The sequence below is a fragment of the Lepidochelys kempii genome, chromosome 15 (genome assembly GCF_965140285.1).
Source record: "Lepidochelys kempii isolate rLepKem1 chromosome 15, rLepKem1.hap1, whole genome shotgun sequence".
NCBI classification, from domain to species: Eukaryota; Metazoa; Chordata; order Testudines; family Cheloniidae; genus Lepidochelys; species Lepidochelys kempii.
The window spans coordinates 30,160,913-30,180,621 of NC_136394.1; the positions used below are offsets into that span (position 1 = coordinate 30,160,913).

At 50.9% G+C, this 19,709-nt stretch overlaps 1 protein-coding gene across 2 annotated transcripts; it reads right to left on the reverse strand.

Annotated features, from left to right (window-relative positions):
- Positions 1-1,472: 1,472 nt before the first annotated feature.
- GLTP (glycolipid transfer protein) lies at positions 1,473-18,466 on the reverse strand. 2 transcript variants are annotated; one of them, XM_073313167.1, is made up of 5 exons: positions 18,296-18,466; positions 5,858-5,919; positions 4,921-5,054; positions 3,426-3,576; positions 1,473-2,469 (listed from the first exon to the last, which is right to left on the reverse strand). In XM_073313167.1, exons 1-5 carry the CDS (start codon positions 18,396-18,398, stop codon positions 2,287-2,289), a joined length of 633 nt encoding a protein of 210 aa, XP_073169268.1. In that variant the 5' UTR covers positions 18,399-18,466; the 3' UTR covers positions 1,473-2,286. The 2 variants fall into 2 exon arrangements, with proteins under 2 accessions (XP_073169268.1, XP_078705046.1); XM_078848920.1 differs by lacking the exon at positions 18,296-18,466 and adding an exon at positions 16,971-17,061.
- Between the last annotated feature and the right edge of the window lie 1,243 nt (positions 18,467-19,709).

Below are 19,709 nucleotides of genomic sequence, written 5' to 3' on the forward strand. Positions count from 1 at the left end.
CACGGAGGTGATAAACGTGGCACTGACTTGGGATGAGTGGGGGGGGGGGGAAGAGACCCGCCTAGAGGGAGTGAAGCTTCACTCAGTGCAGTTGCTCTGTTTCAGTATCAGGGAGGACTCACACCTCATCCTGGGCAGCCAGTGAGCCCCCCCTTCAGGGAGACTAGCCCCCCAGCCCCACTCCTTTTGCCTAAGCCACTCCCAGCCTTCTCCCCCACCCCCAGTGAAGACCCAGGCTGGCCAGCACCCTCCCAGCTGTGCTGCACCTCCCCCTCCTGAGACCCCAAGCTGCCCACCCCACCCCAGAAAGGCTCATTTGTTCTGAAGAACCTGAGCTTTTGAGATGCCCCATGCAGGGTCTGGAGCCAAGAGGCAGTAGGTGTTACTCAGTTTCCTGAGTTCATCAGCAATCCCCCTGGACTCCAGAGAGATTACTGATGAACCCAGGAAGCTGAGTAGCATATACCCCTCCTCAGCCTCTCTGGACCCTGCATGGGGCATAAGCAAAAACTTCCCCTGCAAATCCCACAACCAGCTGCACTAGGGGAGGCTTAGCCTGCCCTGCCCTTCTATACCCACCACCTATGCACCTTGCTGTAAGGTGTCTGCCTCTCACACCGATCAGGCATTCCCCAAGCTCCATTCTTTATCTGATTGCCATGCTGACAGCAGCTCTCTGTCTGCAGGCTCAGAAATGGCAAGCCCTGAGTGTGGTTTGTGACTGAGCTCCTTTTCCTTCCTTCCATGGAATAGGGCTTCCTGTGTGCCCTGAGACCAGGAACATTTAGAGGGAAGCTTGGGTTGGTGCTGTCCTGTTCTGTAGCTCACAGAGGACAGTGCTGGCATGTTCCAGCAGCACTAAATTTGCTCTGAGATCAACAAAGTATTAAGCATGGGATCAGATGAGCACCTGGCCAGATTTTAACCAACCCTTTTTCTCCTAATGCTGAGCATGTGGATGGAAAAGCAGAGCCTAGTACCTGAAAGCGTAGCTAGATTCCATGGAAGTACTTTCAACAGTGTAGAACTCTGTGTCAAGTTAAGATAGCCAAAGTGTTCTGTAAAAAAAACAACAAAAACAGGCAGTAAAAAGCAGCAGGCAATTTGAGCCCCATTACTCTGCACCTCCACACTGGTAGAAGTGTGAGGGGCAGGATAGTCAAATAAAGTTTAAATAGCAAAACATAAGTCAGTTGAACTAAAGCTAGATCCTACTAAACAGCAAATAGCCCCATCTGCCGGGGAGATACAAGGACTCTGGATCTGAAATAGGTAATTTAGCTACTAGGATTATCTAACTGCACATCTAGGACTCCAGACGTTTGCGGAGTGAAGCGTCACATTATCAAACAGATGCTCCATGTAAAATTTAAGGGAACAGGTGGGTGAGGAGACATTTTTGTACCTATGGCACCAAAGGAGAAGGAACTTCTCTAGTCAGACGACTTCAAAAGAAATTTTCAAAACAGATGTTTCATTTTCAGCATTTATTTTAAGTTCTCCCCCCCCACCTCCGAAGTCCTAAGGTAAGGCTCAGTTGTGCTGCAAACCACTATTAAGGCAACTTGTGTCTCTGGAGCAAAATTTTTAAAGAGACATATGGAAGTTACAGGGGGTTTAATTTGGAGTAACTGTCCCTGAAGCAATAGTTAGGCAAAAGAAACCATTCCCACACTGGAGAAAACTCAGAATCCTACAAGATTTCAATGCGACTCGGGGGGGAAATCACTGAAGGCTTATTCTCTTGCAAATTTCTGACATTATTTTTGAGGCTTCTTAGTCACTCAGTGTAATCAAGCTGTTTAATTACATTAACCCCACTCTTTTCAGCGCACAGGACATCTTAGGTAACTGCTGCAATGAGAGTACAAACTCCTATGGTATCTAAATATACAGACAATCCAAATTATACACCAATATCTTCGTAAGATACATGCTTATTGAAAACTGAGGCGGAGGCAGAGCCAGACAATAGCAGCAGCTAAGCATTGTTGTCAGTTACACCTCATTCCCCCAGACATGTTTTAAAGAAATATGTTAAGAGTAGAAAGTTTCATTGCTCCCCAGTTGATAAACAGGTGTTTGAAGTTCCATGAAGATTTGAGATACAATCATGATTTTATTGCTCTGTTTCTATAGAAAACCAGGCTATTCCTTCCATATCCAGGCCAGGAATCAGTCACTTGATGAACGGGAGCAGCCCCAGTGCTCAATGATTTAGGGTTCCCACTTTAGGATTAAGGTAGTGTGTACTTTATACTTGGTGGTAGGTGTCCTGTGCAAATGTTAAGCTTTGTAGTTCAGTTCTGCATTCATTTTTGCGTACATGTCATAAATTGCATCCAGCATAGGAGTGGCTTTCGCTAGGAACTGGTGGATCTTCTCTAGAGTCTCCTCCTCGTTCACTTCTTTTCCTTTCTCAAGAGCCTTCAGTAAATCCGACTTGTATGGAAGAGCATAGACGGATCCCTAAGAGAGGGAGAAAGCACTTGTCATGAAACAGAGGTAGGCAGGACACCTGGTGCGCTTCAGAGTTCACACTGGTTTTTGTACAAACGGACGATAAAACGAGCCCCTATCTTGGGCTGTATGTGCCCTAGAAGCTGCATGGGCTCCGCACCTTTAAGCAACAGGCCCACAAGTCTTAAAGCTAAAGGCAGGTGCAAAACTTAGTTTCCTTCTAAATTGCCTAATTTACTTCCCCATGATAGAAGATTAAATCAGCACTATCTCCCTTGCCCCCCGCCAAGACACCCCCTCTGAGCTCACCGTAGTCCATTTTACCGACGAGCCGTCAGCCACCACAAACTTCCACTGCCTTGCCCAGGCTCCCATTAGCTCTATTAGGGCCCATCCCGCCCCACCCGAGTGGAACACTCCCAGCTCTGCACCAAAGTGAGTTCTTACAAGCGCAGCCGAGACCAACAACCTGCCACACAGAAGTTGCTGTGACAAGCGTCTACAATGGCAAACTTGGATAGCAACCCCACTGGCTACTCAGAATTGAGCATCTCCTTGGGATCAGGGATACTAGCCCAGAGCCCACAGGTCCCCTGAGGGGGTCCCAGACATAGCACCCACTGGCCAGGATTTCCAGGAGTGACTCATGACAGAGGCCCAGGGGCTGGGTTTTCAGCAGGCAGGAGCTCTGCACTCTAAGTCAGGTTCCTTTATGGTGTGTCAGCAGACTCCCAAATCCTGAGACACTTTGGAAAATGGTGTCCCCTCCCGGCCAAGCCAAGGAGAAGCAGCGGATCAGCACCCAATCCTGCACTCCTTGTGCAGGCGAGACTAACGGCATTTACAGAATGAGCATCTGGGCACCGATTCCCCGCAGCCTTCACTATGAAGCGCTGCGTCTGGAGCTAGGCCTGCCCTGTCAGTTGGGTGTCTCTCCCCCGTTCCCTTTGGAGGCAAGCACTCACTGAAAAGACCTTCTGCAGCATCCAGCCATGATATTTTTTCAGGGCTATTTCATAGGCTTTCAGTGCATTGACTCGGATGAGGTTCGGGTTTTCCTCATCCCTCTCGCCATCCGAAAGGCTCTGCAGGAGAACTTGAATGAACTTCAGGCCCCTGAGTGATTGAGAAGAGCACAGAACAGGCGTGAGAGGTTTGCACTGGACACACAGCAGTCCATCAGGCATTTCACAATTCAACTATCAGCTGTCAGCCCAAGTTATGAGAGAAACAGCATCTGCCAGCTTGGCAACTCCCTGCAAGTGTCACCCATGGTACCAGTCTCAAAACGCCTCCCCGAGGGAGGTTAACAGGCTGGGACTGTAGCAGGCCCCGATCGCTGGCCGGCCAGTCCCAGGACTCTGGATTTCTTGCACCAGGGTTTTCACATGGCCCTCTCCAGAATTTACCATTCCAGCCATGTATGCATCAGGGAACACACACGGTCTAGGCCAAACTTTTTTCTTTCTGAGGCCCCCCCCACCCTGACATACCATAAAAACTCCAGGGCCCTGGGGGGGTGAGGAGAGGGACAGAGGAGACAGGGGCAAGTTCAGGGCTCCTGGCTTCAGCCATGGGGGTTCAGCCTCAGGGCTCCAGACACTGGGAGGGGTTGCTTGGGACTCTGGGCTTCAGCCCCATGGCTCTGCTCATAGCTTTAGCCCCTGGGGGGAGAGGAGAGGAGAGGGGGGAAGGAGATGCACTGGGGCTTGGAGCTTCAGCCCTGTGGCTCCGCTCCTGGGTCCTGCCCCACTGGGGCATGGGGCTTTAGAGCCTGCAACGGGTGCCAGGGCTAGGGGCTTCAGCCCCATGGCTCTGTTGACTTTAGCCCTGCTGGAAATGCAGAGGCTCAGGGCTCCCTCTGGCTGTGCTCCCAGCTTCAGCCCTACAGGGGCTCAGGGCTCTAGACCCATGGGGGCACCAGGGCTCGGGGCTCTGTGCTTCCGCCCTGCAGTTCTGCTCCCAGCTTCAGCCCTGCAGAGGCGCTGGGGCACCAGGCTTCAGCCCACCGCGGGCGGCGAGGGGAAGGTGGGGGAGTTTGTACACGCCTCAGGGCTCCAGATTTCAAGCACTGGGTGGAGGGGTAGGGTGGTCCCAACTTCAGCCTCATGGCTTTGGCTTCACTCTTATGGGGAAGGTCAGCCTTGCTGGGGCTCTGAGCTTCAGCCGTGGGGCCCCGCAGCCCCCTGAAACCAGCTCACAGCCCCTAGGTGGGCTGTGGACCCCTGGTTAAGAACCACTGTGCTAAAACAGACTGTACACATGGAAGACAGCAGCATTGTTTTACCAGGTGACAGACATACTGGAGGGGGACAAATTAACAGCAACAGAGTTTTAACTAGGCCAGAACCAAGAAGAGCGACTCATTCTCTGTAGTGAAACCAGCATTTTGCACGTGAGTCTAGAGAGCCAGAGAGTTACAGCCACAAGTGTGCAACAGCCACAGAATCCACATTTCACCTTTTTAGCCACATTAGTGCCAGCGTTGCACCTGTTTTCGGCCACGCTGGTCCATACATTTCCTTCTCCACTTCCAAAATGTTCTTTAGCGTTTTGAACTTGGTAGGATTTGATTCATAGACTGCTCGGATTTTCTGAAATTGACCAAAGAAAAAATTTCAGAGCTCTGCCTGAAAGCAGTCTACAGCCTTAAAAACCAGCGTATCGCAATTAAAATGCACAGCGCTGACCTCTGCGCTCCCATTAGAGGCAGTTTAGCAACGCACAGCGACATTGCAGGAGGAGGAGGGAAAACGGTCTAAGTATCTATCCAAATTCAGGGTGTTTAACATTGGTAGACAGCATCACAGCTGTATACACGGGGAAGTCAGGGATGAACTAGCCAAAAAGCATGTTTGCTGGAAACCCAAATCCACAGAACCGCAGGCTCCGTCCGGGAGAGGCTCCCATTTTATGACTGCAATGTAACTAAGAATACTCCCAAGGCCTACTGGAGACATTGGCTCGGTGCTCATGCCAACTCTGGTCCTGGTATTCATTGCTCTAGGCACTGTGGGGATTTCAAGCAGAAGCAGCTAACTGAAGAGAGGCCAGCCAACGCAGAGCCAGATCCGGTGGAAAGAAACCAAAGAGCCAGTGTCCATCCTGAACTTATATAGAGGTCTTGGCAGGGGTACAAAGCAAGAAGCAACCCTGGACCAAATGCTCCTCTGCTTGAAACAGTGTTGAGAAACCCAGCGTCCCCCTCTTCTCCGTCTCCAAGTCACAGCTTGCCATTCTGACAGCTTCACAATGGAGAAATTCGCCCTATTCAAGTCTCCCCAGCACAGCACAATTAGTGACTGTAGCCTTTAGTCGTTGGAGTTTGGTGGCGTGGTGCAAGTACCACGAGAATACAGGTCTTGAAGAATCGGATCTCAGGGATACCCCTTCCTACCTTGATATTTCCAGCAAGATCTGCTTTGACTGGCGAATACACTATTGGTGTCCCAAGGCAATCTAGAAAAAAAGAAAAAAGTGAGGGCGTGTGTCAGGAAGGCCAACAGAAAGAGGCAGTTTGTGTCACAGAGCAGATCCCCGAATCAGGGCATCCAACCAGATACCTCTGAAATACAGTCCAAAGGCAACAGATCCAGAACATTTCACAGGTACAAACAAGCCAGGGTGAAACAAGCAGGAGGTATCTGCAAACAGCCGAGCTACAAAGGGGGTGTCCAGTGGATAAATAACCACACGCACTTGGGGCAAAAAAAATCACTGGCAGTTCTACTGCTTCTATCTTCACAGCACTTCGGGGACAAGCCAATTCAGCTTCAGCTCTTACTAGTCGGTACCACCAATTTACTGGGGCGGGAAGTGAGTCCTGCTTAAGATCAAAATGCTCAAGGCAGTCAGCTTGGTAATGCTGTATTGCCACATCACTTTAGACTCCCCAGTTTCATCTTCACGCTGTCTCTCGTCAGCTGTTCAGCAAGCTTACACATGTCCCAGTTTGAATGCCTTCCTTTGCTGAGGAATCTGACTTCCCAGCCCCCACTCTCTCTGGCCTTGTCCTCACTACTCAAAAGGAGCAATGTTGGCATGAGCTGTCCGGAGGGAAGAACAGCAGGGACAACAATGTACTTTAGTTTTACCACGAGGTCAACCCCAGGTGAGTGTCTAGTGCTGGCCACGCCCAGCTTACCTCACTATAAAACTGAAGTGGCATGTCTTCATTGTGCTCTTCCCTTGGGACAGCTCACACACTAGTTACCATGAGGTTAAGGCACACCAGGTTTTAGCAATCTATGGATTCGGATTACTTCCTCTTCCGTTGCTGTGAACCTTATTTTAATCAAGGCTGGTTAACTGAAGGGCAGCGGCACCAACTGTTAGTTATGTTTCCGTTACTGTGTAACATTTCTCTGACCCCTGAACAATCCTTCAGAGAAATCCTGGACCTTATTTGCATAGGACTGGCAAGGATATTTCGATCCAGCAGAGATGCTAAGGGATACAGATCCTTTACCGCTAGGTCATGGGCCTGAATTTAGATTGAGTTGAAACTGACCAGGAGTGGGGGGGTCTCACTTGGACAAGCACGCAAGGCAGAAAACCCCAGCTCCGCGGTCAGCCCCTTCCCAGCAGTGTCGGAGGCACCAGAGGCTGAATGAGATCCCACTCACCCTTCCCAGCGCTCCCATCAGGCCGGGGCAGAAGCACACTGACAATGGGAAAGAGGGAATGACGAGAGCAAGACAGAGCCAGGTCAGCATCATGGCTGCCCAGGACGCTCCTGCACTTCACTTTCATCAAATTCCCTTTATTGAAGCCTGAAGCTTTAATTCCTTGTGCTTCAGCCAGATCCCCAGAGTTACGCACAGAGATGGGGAAGGGCCCTGGCACACTTGCACGGCTAGCTCTTGAGAACATCTCACCTAAAGCGAAAAGTTACTCCAGAGGACAGCCCAGCAGAGCACCAGGGGCCAGAACCCTCATGCAGTGAGGGCCATGTGGACAGGTACCACAAGCATTTGGGAACCATTTTCACACCATCTCACTACTTTACCCAACTTGAAGGGTGTTTATGTTACTGTACTGTGACTTATGGAGTTCGAACAAAGGGTTTCCATAAAATCAGTGCATCTAATTAAAAGATACAGCAAGTCATTTATAGTGGCAGGCAATCAAGACAGCCATTATACTCTGCTTTAGTTGGGGGACTTTTGTAAAGCAAGTCTCCCACAATAGCAGACATTGTCAGGAGCACGACCACTGAGGCAGCTCCTGGAACAGGACACTAGCTATTGTCTGATGGACATTTAACTTAGCAACAGATTCCACCCGTGCAATGAGAGATGGATGTGGCCTGAGAACTGCACATCCTGACACCAGGACATGGAAAGGCAGCAGAATCAGCACTCCGGGTTTGCCACTAAAGAGCATCAACCCAGGAAATGCAACTGGGGCAATGCACGCAATATGCCCGCCCCTCAGGGGCTGGGGCCGCCTGGTACAGTGTAATCCCCACTGGCAGTGTGCCTTGGGCACCACACTCCCCACTGATTTTTCTGCATGGGGCTGGCCAGCTGCTTAGAAAAAAGTTGATGTACACATTTCATGACACCCCTGCCCCTCCCCCACCGATGGAAATACCTAACAGGCTATGGAAACCCTATGAGCCAGCAACCTGGGACCGCCAAGCCCATCCACGCTAGACAAGTGAACTGGTTAGTTGTTTCCATGGGACAAGCTCCTGAGGCACCCCACCCCCAATCCACAATACACTGATGGGAGGAGTCTGACCTAGGACATACATTACTGCAGCACCTAGAAGCCCCAGTCCATCATTGCAACAGCTGAAAAGGAGAGGACACGGGCACAGCTTTGTCATGCTATATTCAAGCTGAAAGCCAGACTTCCAAAGGAGATGGCAGCCGGGCGAGGTGCAGGGTCGGCTGGAGGGAGACGGGTCAGGAGCAGAGGCAGATCCTGAGCCTTCGGCATCAGGATAGTTGAGATCGTGCAAGTGAGCTCACCCAGAGAGTGTAGAGGGAGAAGATGGAGAGCAGAGCAGAATCCCCTCCAGGAACAGCCAGACAAGGAGGAGAACCAGGTAGTAGTCAGGAAAGCTGAGGGGGGACAGGATGCCAGAAGGAACCTGGGCCCGGCAGGACCAAAGCAGCAGTGACGTCCACGGCGGGATGGGCTGAGAACGAATACCCTCCATGCAGAGATAGTGGGTTAGGTGGGCAAAGTGCTGTTTGCAAAACCTCTTCTCTGGCTCCCCACAGCCCATTCTACTTTGGGGAAAGGGCCCAGGGCTGCCCAGAAGGGAGCCATCAGACAGCCGTGGTGAGATCCCAATCAACCAAAGCAGCAGCCATCCTGGGGGGGGGGCATTGCTTTCCAACAGCCGGACATGCCCACAAGCGGTTTCTTTCTTCCCACCATTAACTTGTTATAAATTTCAATATACACATACAGCCCCCCCGATCCCTCCATAGGCAAGCTTCTCAACATATTAACCCGCTGCTACCTAATCTTTCAAGATTTGATTATACACCATATGACTCAATCGTTTGCATTACAGTTTACAATTGGTTTATAAAAACCAAACTAGTTTTAAATCTTATTCTGCCTTATTCTACATACAGAGAAACTGAAGGGGAAAACATTAGAAGAAGATAAAGAAGAGAAGCAAAATTCAGAGGAAGGGCAAGAAGCAGGGTATGCATTTAACAGAACCATTCAGATCCTTCTAGGCAATCATCCTACATCTGAGGGTCTCTGTTATGGTGTCCAATTCTTTCCATAGCAGTCTGGCTTATGTTGTCTATGCTCCAATCGCTGACTGCTTTTTGGATTCCCATGTTTGAAGCACTACTCCTTTAGCAATTATTAGTGCTCTGCTGACACAAAGGTTTTCAGATTTATTCAGCTTCCAATGAATATCCACTAGGTTTTAAACTACGTGGTTAGCTTGTAACAGCTTTATTTGATAGGAAAATGTTAATTCAGCAATTAAGCTCTGCCCAAAACCTGCGGGTGTAGAGGAGCATTCCCAGAGTTTACAGCCATAAGCTGCTTCTTGCTCCCATAAGATCTAAAAGGCACCTATTGCAGCAGCCTGTCCAAGGATACATTCAGCACAAACCCTGTCCTGTGAACACAACTGCGCTGCCTTTCACATTCCTGTTTTACCAGTTTTACCTCAGTTACTCAGACCGTTTCCTTCTGCTTTTCATTGCCCCAGAAGGCGGCATATTGACTCTTGCTGGCTGCCTGACCCTAGCAGCTTTTATGCCATTTAGTGAGGCGCCATCTTCCTATTTCATCCCAGGAAGAAATCCGGGAGAAGCTGGTGATAAAGCTGAGGGTGAGGGGGATAATCAGCCCTCTTTCCTGGTTCTGCTACACCAGACACTTGATTTGCTCACAATTTAACAGCAGAATATCCCGTGTTGAAATATCCCAATGCCATTCATTGTGGCCTAATAAAAATCAGGATTTTTAGGGCTTGTCCACACATGAGTTATTCCAGAACAGATCACACTTGAAATCCACACCCTACTTTGATCCGAATTAGCTTACAATTGTAAACAAGCCCTTAAATTACGCTGCAGATGTGTCAGTAGTTACATAAAACCATCATTACAGGGATTTGTGAAGGAGATGGCTGCTAATGGCTTCACTGTGGTTCTCTTGTGTCTATAATGCAGGTTACTCTGGATACTGCTCCCTAACACAACACTTTCTGCACTAAGGGAGTTGGGAGCTCAGTAAGGTCGCAGTGTGATAAAGACAAGCCCCTATTGCTAGGATCATCTGGCTGCCCTATGCTGTGTTTGAGGGTTGCTGGTGTGAGACAGACTGCTCCTCTCACACAGCAAAGCTGGTCTGCATTCCTGAAGGGCTGACCCAAGGAAAGGAATCCTGGGAAATGGAGAAGGCTCTTGGAGTGACAATACATGCCCATTACTTCACTTCAGGCTGAAATCTGGTCTATCAAGCTGCCCTCCCACAGCAGCATCCTAACAAAGTCCTCCCCCAGCCTGATTTGAGATAGTGCCCTAAGAACTCAACCAACCTCTAGTATTATGGAGGGACAGAAGCTATGAAGTACTATAAAGGTCACTGCACAGAAGACTGAGCTTCCAGTGACCCGGGAGTGAGGGGGAACAGGACAAGGACAGCAGTCTTTTGGTTAAAGCACCAGACTCCAATCTGGGTTCTATCCCTGGCACTGCCCCTGATTTCCCAGGTGACCTTGGTTAAATCATGGTCTTGTGTTGCTGCTCAGCTCTCTCTCTGATGTGGTTGGGCTAGCCCAGGGGGCTCTTACAGTGACCAGTTTGACTCAAGGGAGTTTGAACTGTGTGCTTCGGCAGTTTTCTCAACTCAGTAGTTTAGCCAGTTGGATGGGGTCTTTGCCAATTAACCTTCTACTGCATGAGTTGTCCAGTGATGCAACCCAACCAGTCATTGGATTACGATATGATTGAGTCAGTCAGACCGCATGTGGGATGATCCCTTTGTAAGAAGTTTTGGTTCTCACCCATGAGCACTCCCCGCAGGCCAATAGCAATGATGGGCATGCCAGCTAAAGACCTGCTTGGTACTTTGGGGAGGTTTTAATGCATCATATTTCAAACAGTCTACTGGGATGCAGCTAGGGGCCTGGTAAAGAGCAACATTTTTGTTCAACAGATCTGCTGCTCCCCTCACGTGAATTCAAAGTTACTGGTTTTCACTACAGGCAGCAAACAGTGTTAGACTCTATAACCAAACTGTTAAATTGGCTCCAGTAACAAAGCCAAATCCTGCCTTCATTCATCTGTCATAGACAACATTTATGGCGCTGCCAGAAGAAAAACAGCTTTTCCCTTGTACTCTGAGAAATGACAGCCACCGAGACGAGCATGGAGCCTCTGCTGCCCTTTCTACACCGCTGCTTTGTGGCACGGGGTTTCCCTTCACACAGACTGTTCTAGACCCTCCCTGCACCAAGCTGGAGGAGGTTTTGTATGATCACAGATTCCAGGGCTGCAGGTGTAAAACAGCTCCACATTGGAAAGAGTCTCCCTCCCCAGTCAGGGTTGCCAACTTTACTACTGACCAGAGGTTCTCTCACTCAGCGAGCATCCCTGTCCATCTCTGGGCAAGGGGTTCAGCAGAGCCAGGGAGCTCAGAGGGCTTTTGTTTGGTGTTTTAGACAGATGGCATAAGAGTAACTCTTCAGCAGTATTGTAAATGGTGACATCCTACTGGGCCCTAACTCCCTCCATTGACTCCAGGAAGCTCAGACATGAGCGGAACAAGGTCATACAGTAGCATCTCTTGCTGAAATAGCCGATGATGTTCTTCCAACAGCTTTACCTAATCCACTGGCCTCCAACAGCCAGGAGGAGCTCAGCATGTTACAATGCAGCGGGACAAACAGGAGAGGCCTACAATGGAATACAGCGTGACCAAGTGGACTGAACACAGAACAAGGAGCCAGCAATGCCCAGGCACTAGCCCTGGCTCCACTACCCACTTGATGTAGACCACAGACAAGTCACTAACAATTATATACATTTAAAAGGCACCCATCACCAGAGCAGCGGAGTTCCACTTAATTTATGTTCCACATCCCAGCAGGAGAGTGAGTTTGTGTGTGTATGGGGGTGGGGGGGATGTGAGAAACCCTGGATTTGTGCTGGAAATGGCCCACCTTAATTATGCACATTGTAGGGAGAATGGTCACTTTGGATGAGCTATTACCAGCAGGAGAGTGAGTTTGTGTGTGTGGTTTTTGGGAGGAGGGTGAGAGAACCTGGATTTGTGCAGGAAATGGCCCAACTTTATTATCATGCACATTGTGTAAAGAGTTGTCACTTTGGATGGGCTATCACCAGCAGGAGAGTGAATTTGTGTGGGGGGGTGGAGGGTGAGAAAACCTGGATTTGTGCTGGAAATGGCCCACCTGATAATCACTTTAGATAAGCTATTACCAGCAGGACAGTGGGGTGGGAGGAGGTATTTTTTCATATTCTCTGTGTATATAAAGTCTGCTGCAGTTTCCACGGCATACATCCGATGAAGTGAGCTGTAGCTCACGAAAGCTCATGCTCAAATAAATTGGTTAGTCTCTAAGGTGCCACAAGTACTCCTTTTCTTTTTGCGAATACAGACTAATACGGCTGTTACTCTGAAAACATCCCAACCTGGTCAGTCAAAAGACAATTCCTGCCTCACTCAGAAGGATGCTGCCAGGATACTTCCCACCCCACAGCACTGCAGAAAGGTTAATGCTCGCTCTTGTGCTGTTACCCGCATTGTCCAAGCCATTAAAGAAAAGAGTTGTTCTTCCCCTCCTATCCAGTAGAGTCATTCACCTCCCTGCCTGTCAGTGCTTACCTAAGTCATGCTTATGCTGCCAAATCACGTAAGAGTAAATATTGGGTTGGAAGGATGGATTCATGTTACAGAGTGCAACATACCTTGCGGATTTTTCCTCTTGATCAGAACAATAGCAACAGCAATACCTAGTAACTGCCGCAGCTCACACAAGCAGTCACAACTTAGAGACCTCCTATTGTTTTGAGTGGGGCTTGGGATCGTAGTTCTTGCTCTAGATTCCCTTCACTGACAAATATTGGTAGCCTTCCAAAGACAGTCACTGTTAGCACACTGCACAAGTTCTTTTTATATACATTGCACACAAAATGACTCAAGGGTAGATGCCTCCTTCGCTTGGACACCATGCCACAAGAGAAAGCAAAGTATCACTGGTTTCAGAGTAGCAGCCGTGTTAGTCTGTATTCGCAAAAAGAAAAGGAGTACTTGTGGCACCTTAGAGACGAACCAATTTATTTGAGCATAAGCTTTCGTGAGCTACAGCTCACTGTATCGGATGCATTCAGTAGAAAATACAGTGGGGAGAATTATACACATAGAGAACATGAACAACTTCAACAAAAAAACCTTCCTATAAAAGGGCAGGGTTGGTGACAAGATTCAGTTACACTCAATTATGAAGCATGCTACTTATCCGAGAACTGGCCTGATTCCTAATATGCTGCATTCCACTTTCTTGTGCAGAGTAATTTGCAGGACAGATAGCCACACAGGAACATACCAATGCTTTTGGCTGTCAAACATTTATATTAAAACGTGTTTAATTTACTGTGACAGGACAAACCCACATGCTCAGGGAAGCAGGTAGCTTTCCTAGGAAAGTACCATCGCAACAGCTGCAGAATCTAAACTTCCATTCTAGCCCCCCGATGGTAACAATAACTCTGCAAATGCAAGCAGAAGGGAACTGATGCAGTCCTACAGATCCAAGGCCTCTGCCAAGCTACAGCAGAGTGAAAACTGAATTATTCCATCAGTTTTATTGCTGCTAGTCAGAACTCTGGGCAGCAATGAAACTAACAGAATCAAGTCAGCTTCCTCACTGCTGCTCAAAAGAGCTGTAAGTCAGTCTCCCACAAATGACAGCTCTTGACCTATTAGGGGGTTACAGGAAAGGTGTAGGTGGATTTCCTGTCACTGCCCTCCCATGTCACTCCTCACCCCATGCATGCTCTGGAAGCATTCTCCTCCCCTCCCCCGCTGCACTCACTGCTGCTGGGCCAGGGAAGTGGGATCCAGGCAGCGGCAGCACAAAGGAAGCAGCTGGAGCCAGCAAGCAGAGAGGGAGGAGCTGGCTGAGGCTGCAGAAGGGGGAAGGGCTAGGAGAGCAAGAGCAAGGGAGGACTGGGGGGAGCCAAGCAAGAGGCTTGGGGGTATAGGGAGGGGAGAGCAGGGCCCTGGAGGGCTGAGAAGAGGAGCAGCAGCAGGGGAAGACAAAATGCAGTTGGTGAGTCACCCCAGTAAAAAGTTGGGCAATGACTAACAGCTGAGGCAAGCACTGGAGATATCCACTGGGAAGGCAGATCAAAACCTGAGTTCAGGAGACAGGCAGAGTCGCTGACCCCCCTCCCCTGCAAAAGCCAGGAGGCTGGGGGAGGGTCAACACTTGCAAAGAGGAGGATGCTGGGATTCCAATGGAAGTAGCCTGAGAAGGTAGGGGGCATAGAAATTGACTGCTCACCTGGATATTGCCCTGGTCAGTATCTTTGGCTAGTAGGTTTAATCCTCTGGCTTTTAGGTGTGGGGTACAATTGCCAAACTTTGCGAGTGCCTAGGTGGGAAGGAGGGAAAGCTTTACAGAAAGTACAGTAGTGAGAAAAGGGTTGAAAACTCGGTTTAGGGAGAGAGAGATGGATGAAAGGATGAGAAAACAGTCAAAGACCATGCAAGAAGAGATGCCCCATGTCTTGTTATAGAATAGCACAGGGAAGCAGAATTCACCTCTGTGTGGGGTGAAAGAGGAAATCTTTAGAAGGCAGATGTACCCAAGGTATGAAGTTTAACTGCCATCACTGCTTGAGGATCAGCTGATCAGAGGAGGCATCTTCCAGGAATCCCTGGAAGTTAGGATCCACCATACCCAAACCTTACATGAATTCTCAATCAGGCATTCACCACAGTCCTAAAGCTTGGGCAGGATGACAGCTTGTGCCAGGTCTCTATCTCCTTTCCTGCCACAGTAATAATCATAAAGCCTGTTCTGCTTTAGCTGCAACCCTGTCCTGCAGATGTGAAGAGTGGGGTTTTACTTTAAACATCCCTGCTTAGTTGACCATGCAGCCTGCTCAGTTGAGTGCTCACTTACCAGCCAAGTCCTGAGAACTGTCCCCTTCCCCTCAGAACTGATATGCAGATTTCAGCCCAGAAAGGGAAACCATTCTTACATCCCAATCACTGAACAAGACTGATCCAGTAACTTGCCTGCTAACAGCTGCATTCTCTTCGCACTCAGCCCCATCCCCAGGTCTCACGTGGAACAGAATGTCTGTCTCAGGAAGCAGAACAACATTTCAGGTAGACTTTTTTTTTAGTCTGACCTTCTGTGTAACACAGGCCAGAGAAAGTCACCCATAAATCCTGCATCAAGCCTTGTGGCCTACTGGTTAACTCCCCTGGGGTGAGCAAGTAAACAATGTATCGTCCCATCAATGCCTGGGGAGCTTGTTTTCTAGGACATGTTTTAGACTGCCAATTCCTTGGGGACCAGGCAATGTTCTCCCATTTAAATCCATTACAGGGGGTGCTGCCAACTCAGCTGAGGCAGAATAACTGTGATGCACTTTTCCCCAAGCGCCATCAGGCTATTTAATGCCAGGGCGTGGGGGGCTGTTCTTGTAAATGGAGACAGTCCAACTACAAGCCTGAGTATTAGCAGTAGATTTGGGGAGCAGGGAAAGAAGGAATATCCTAACCCCAAATCCCCCTTTCCTTGAGGGGGTAACTGAAATTATGGAAGGCTACTGATGCCCTTTCCTGGGGTCAGGCAAACACTCACTTGTCCTGTGGCTCTTCCAGATACACTTTTCTGGACACCGAGTTTCCCCTACAAAGCCCCTGTGGACCCAACACACTATGTAGCCTTAAATGCTGCCTTCAGACCCCCCTCACCTTATTCTAATGCAACTAATTCAGATTAATTTTAAAGAGGGAGACTTCTGTTTAACAGTCACCTCAGCCACCTCCCAATACATTAAGATCTGGGAGAAGTGCTGGAAAAGTTTGCCATGATCAGAGTCCGAGTTTAGAGAGAATCGTAACTTTACACCTGCCTGTGCCCCTCCTCTTAGGACATTGTAACAGAACCACAAGCCAAGTCTCCCATGCTCATGAAAACCAAACAGCCCTCCCCTCTGCCCTCCTTTTAGATCAAGGCTGTGCTGGGTTTGAGGCCAGAAACAGCAAGCAGTGCTTTAAACCCCAGAAAGGAAAAGCTTCTAACAGAAATACTGGCAGACCCATCAATACAGGACTCTCAGTGAGATTCCTAGACAAACAGACCATGGCATCTCCACACACTTAAACTGGTGACCATGTTTCGGCGCATTTGGCGGATGTAACCATGTCTTACAAGAACCCCATATGCCGTTACAGAGCTGTGTAAATTAACGCAGGGCCCCTTGAAAGGAACCCCAGTAATTTTTTTTTTTAAACTGATCGGTGGCAGCATTCCCCCACAAGCCGGAGAGAAAGCCTTCTCTGACAGGCTGTACTATAGAGCTGAAGTCGGGCAAGCAGTTTAGGTAATGCTAAGGGTGTGCCAAGCTTTTCTATTTTCCATAGTCCCCCTCTCTCCAGTCCACTCAGGTACAAATTCATTGCATAGCCAGACCGTACGCAGGTACAAAGACTGGTGTAGACTAGGCCTTGGCATATTATGTTTCTAAGGTGTTGACATTGTGTGTCAAGTGTTGCTCACACCCTTGTAGAGCCTTCCTGTTCAGCAATAAGCTGTAATTGGTATAAGCAGCTTTATACCAATATAACTGATCCACGCTAGGCACTGTACATCTTTAACTGGAGTACAGCCATCTCAGGGCTCGTCTATACACACAAGCTGTACTGCATTAATTACACCGTTTTCCCTAATACAACTTTCCCTCTTACATTTAAAAGGCAGCACATGAAACACCAGAGCCAGTGCACTGGCAAAGTGCTAGAAATGCCTTAACTCAGAGTTAACGAGCCAGCTGAACCCTCCCATCCACACAGAGCCTCTCCAACGAACTCCATGGGTGTTGCTAACCCTCACACCTCTCTGGACACAGCTGCCGAGGATCTGGTACAAGGTCTCCTGACTCAGCTCCAGGCGATAAGCACAGTGTGCCAGACAGTACAGTCTGACCCTCTGTCTAACTGAGCGCATCCGAGACACCCTGGAGCATCCTGACACTACCTGAAACAGAAAATCGAGCATTGTTGAGAGGGCTGGGTACACGAGGGCACAGCGAGCAAGCGAGCTGCAGGGCAAAGACCAAGAGAAGGATCCCTGAGCTAGCAAAACTGCTGCTGTGAGAAACTGGCTCAGACTTGAGAGATATCCGGGGCAGATGCACCCTGTGGGCTATCCGCAGACAGGCCACTGGGTCGGACTCGTCCCCAAGGCAGAGCAGCAGCTGTGCTCAACATCGGTCTATCCCGGGTTGGGCTGCCAGGGCTGACCTGGGCACACATCTCCCCTCCCCGGGACAGGGGCCCAAGCGCACAGGGCGCGTTCGGGGCCGGCGTGTCCACAGCACCCCGGGGCTGGAGCAGGGTCTGTTCGGCTTCAGGCCCAGCCGCCTGGCAGGGAGCAAAGGGCTCCCCTTTGCCTGCGCCCCACCACAGAGAGCTCAGGCCCAGCGGGCGGAGGGTGAACGAGCCGCATCCCCGGCGGGGCGAGGGGGCTCAGCTTGGCTCACCAGGTACCCCCCCCCAGCCCCGGCCAATCCCACGGGTCGCTTCCTCCCCACCAGCCTCCCCCCTTGGGGGGCCGCTTCCCCCCGCCCAGTGCCGGCCAGTCCCTGGGGGCCGCTTCCCCCCCCAACCCCCCCATTGGGAGCCACTTCCCCCCCCCCAGTGCCGGCCAGTCCCCGGGAGCCGCTTCCCCCCCATTGGGGGCCACTTCCCCCCCCAGTGCCGGCCAGTCCCCGGGAGCCGCTTCCCCCCCAACCCCCCCATTGGGGGCCACTTCCCCCCCCAGTGCCGGCCAGTCCCCGGGAGCCGCTTCCCCCCCATTGGGGGCCACTTCCCCCCCCAGTGCCGGCCAGTCCCCGGGAGCCGCTTCCCCCCCCATTGGGGGCCGCTTCCCCCCCCAGTGCCGGCCAGTCCCCGGGGGCCGCTTCCCCCCCCATTGGGGGCCACTCCCCCCCCAGTGCCGGCCAGTCCCCGGGGGCCGCTTCCCCCCCTAACTCCCCCCTTGGGGGCCACTTCCCCCCCCCAGCCCCGGCCAGTCCCCGGGGGCCGCTTCCCCCCCTTGGGGGCCGCTTCCCGCCCCCAGCCCCGGCCGGCCCCTCACCGAAGAAGGGCGGCAGATGCGCCACGGCGTCCAGGAAGGGGCCGGTCTCGATCTCCCGGTCCGCCGGCACCACCCGGAACTCGTGCTCCAGCAGCAGCGCCATGGCTGGGGACGGGGCCGCCGGCTCCACGCGCCCGCCCGCCCGGGCTCGACTGAGCGCGCGGGGCGGCGCTCGCAGCAAGCGCCGCTGCAGGGCGGGGCCCAATTGCCGGGCTGTCCCGTCCCGCCCAATCCCCGGGCTACCTCCGCCCCAGCAGCCCAATCACCGGGGCCCGCCCCGCCCCCGGGGCTCCCGGACCCGCCCATTCCGGAAGTGAGCATGGGCAGAGGACGGGTTGGGCCAGCCACGCCTCCCCGGGTCCCGCGCGCCCCCTCGCGGTGACAGGGCGCGCGGCAGGCGCAGCGCATGGGCTAGCCACAGCAGCGCCAGGCGGCAGGCCTGGGCCCGGGCATGGGCCTGCGGTGTGGAGCCCGGGCCCTGGGACGTGTTATTTACCCCATTTTACTCCGTGTAACGCACCACAATGGCCACCCAATGACATCCAGAGACAGCAGGCTTAAAACAAACAAAGGGCAGGACGTCTTCACCCAAGCCAGGGTTAACCTGTGGAATTCCTCGCCAGGGGATGTTGCGGAGGCCAGAAGGATAATTGGGTATAAAAAACAACAACTAGGTAGTTCATGGCAGACAGGGCCATCCATTGCTATTAGCCAGGCTGGTCAGTGATACAGCCAAGTGCTTTGGGCAGCCTAACCCTCTGACTGCTAGCAGCTGGGACTGGCCAACAGGGGATGGATCACTTGATAATTGCCCTATTCTTTTCATTCCCTCTGAAGCATCTGGCATTAACCACTGTCAGAAGACAATGGATACCAGGCTAGATGGACCATTGGTCTGAGCCAATGTGGCCGTTCTTATGATAATTTGCCTGGTACTGAAGTTAGGTTTACCAGCCTGTAATTGCCAGAATCATCTCTGGAGCCTTCTTTTAAAATCTACATGAAATCAGCTACCCTTCCAGTCATCTGGTACAGAGGCTGATTTAAGTGATCGGTTACATATACACACCACAGTTAAAAAGAAAAGGAGGACTTGTGGCACCTTAGAGACTAACCAATTTATTTGAGCATGAGCTTTCGTGAGCTACAGCTCACTTCATCGGATGTAAAAGTACTCCTTTTCTTTTTGCGAATACAGACTAACACGGCTGTTACTCTAACACCACAGTTAGTAGTTTTGCAATTTCATATTTGAGTTCCTTCAGAACTCCTGGGTGAACACCAGAGCCAGTGCTAGGTATAAGGAGAGACAGCAATTGCTTAGGGCTCAGAGCAGCTCAAGGGGCCCCCCCTATTCACTTTTCAGGATAAGAATTTGCCTAGCACCGACTCCAGTGAACACCATCTGGTCCTG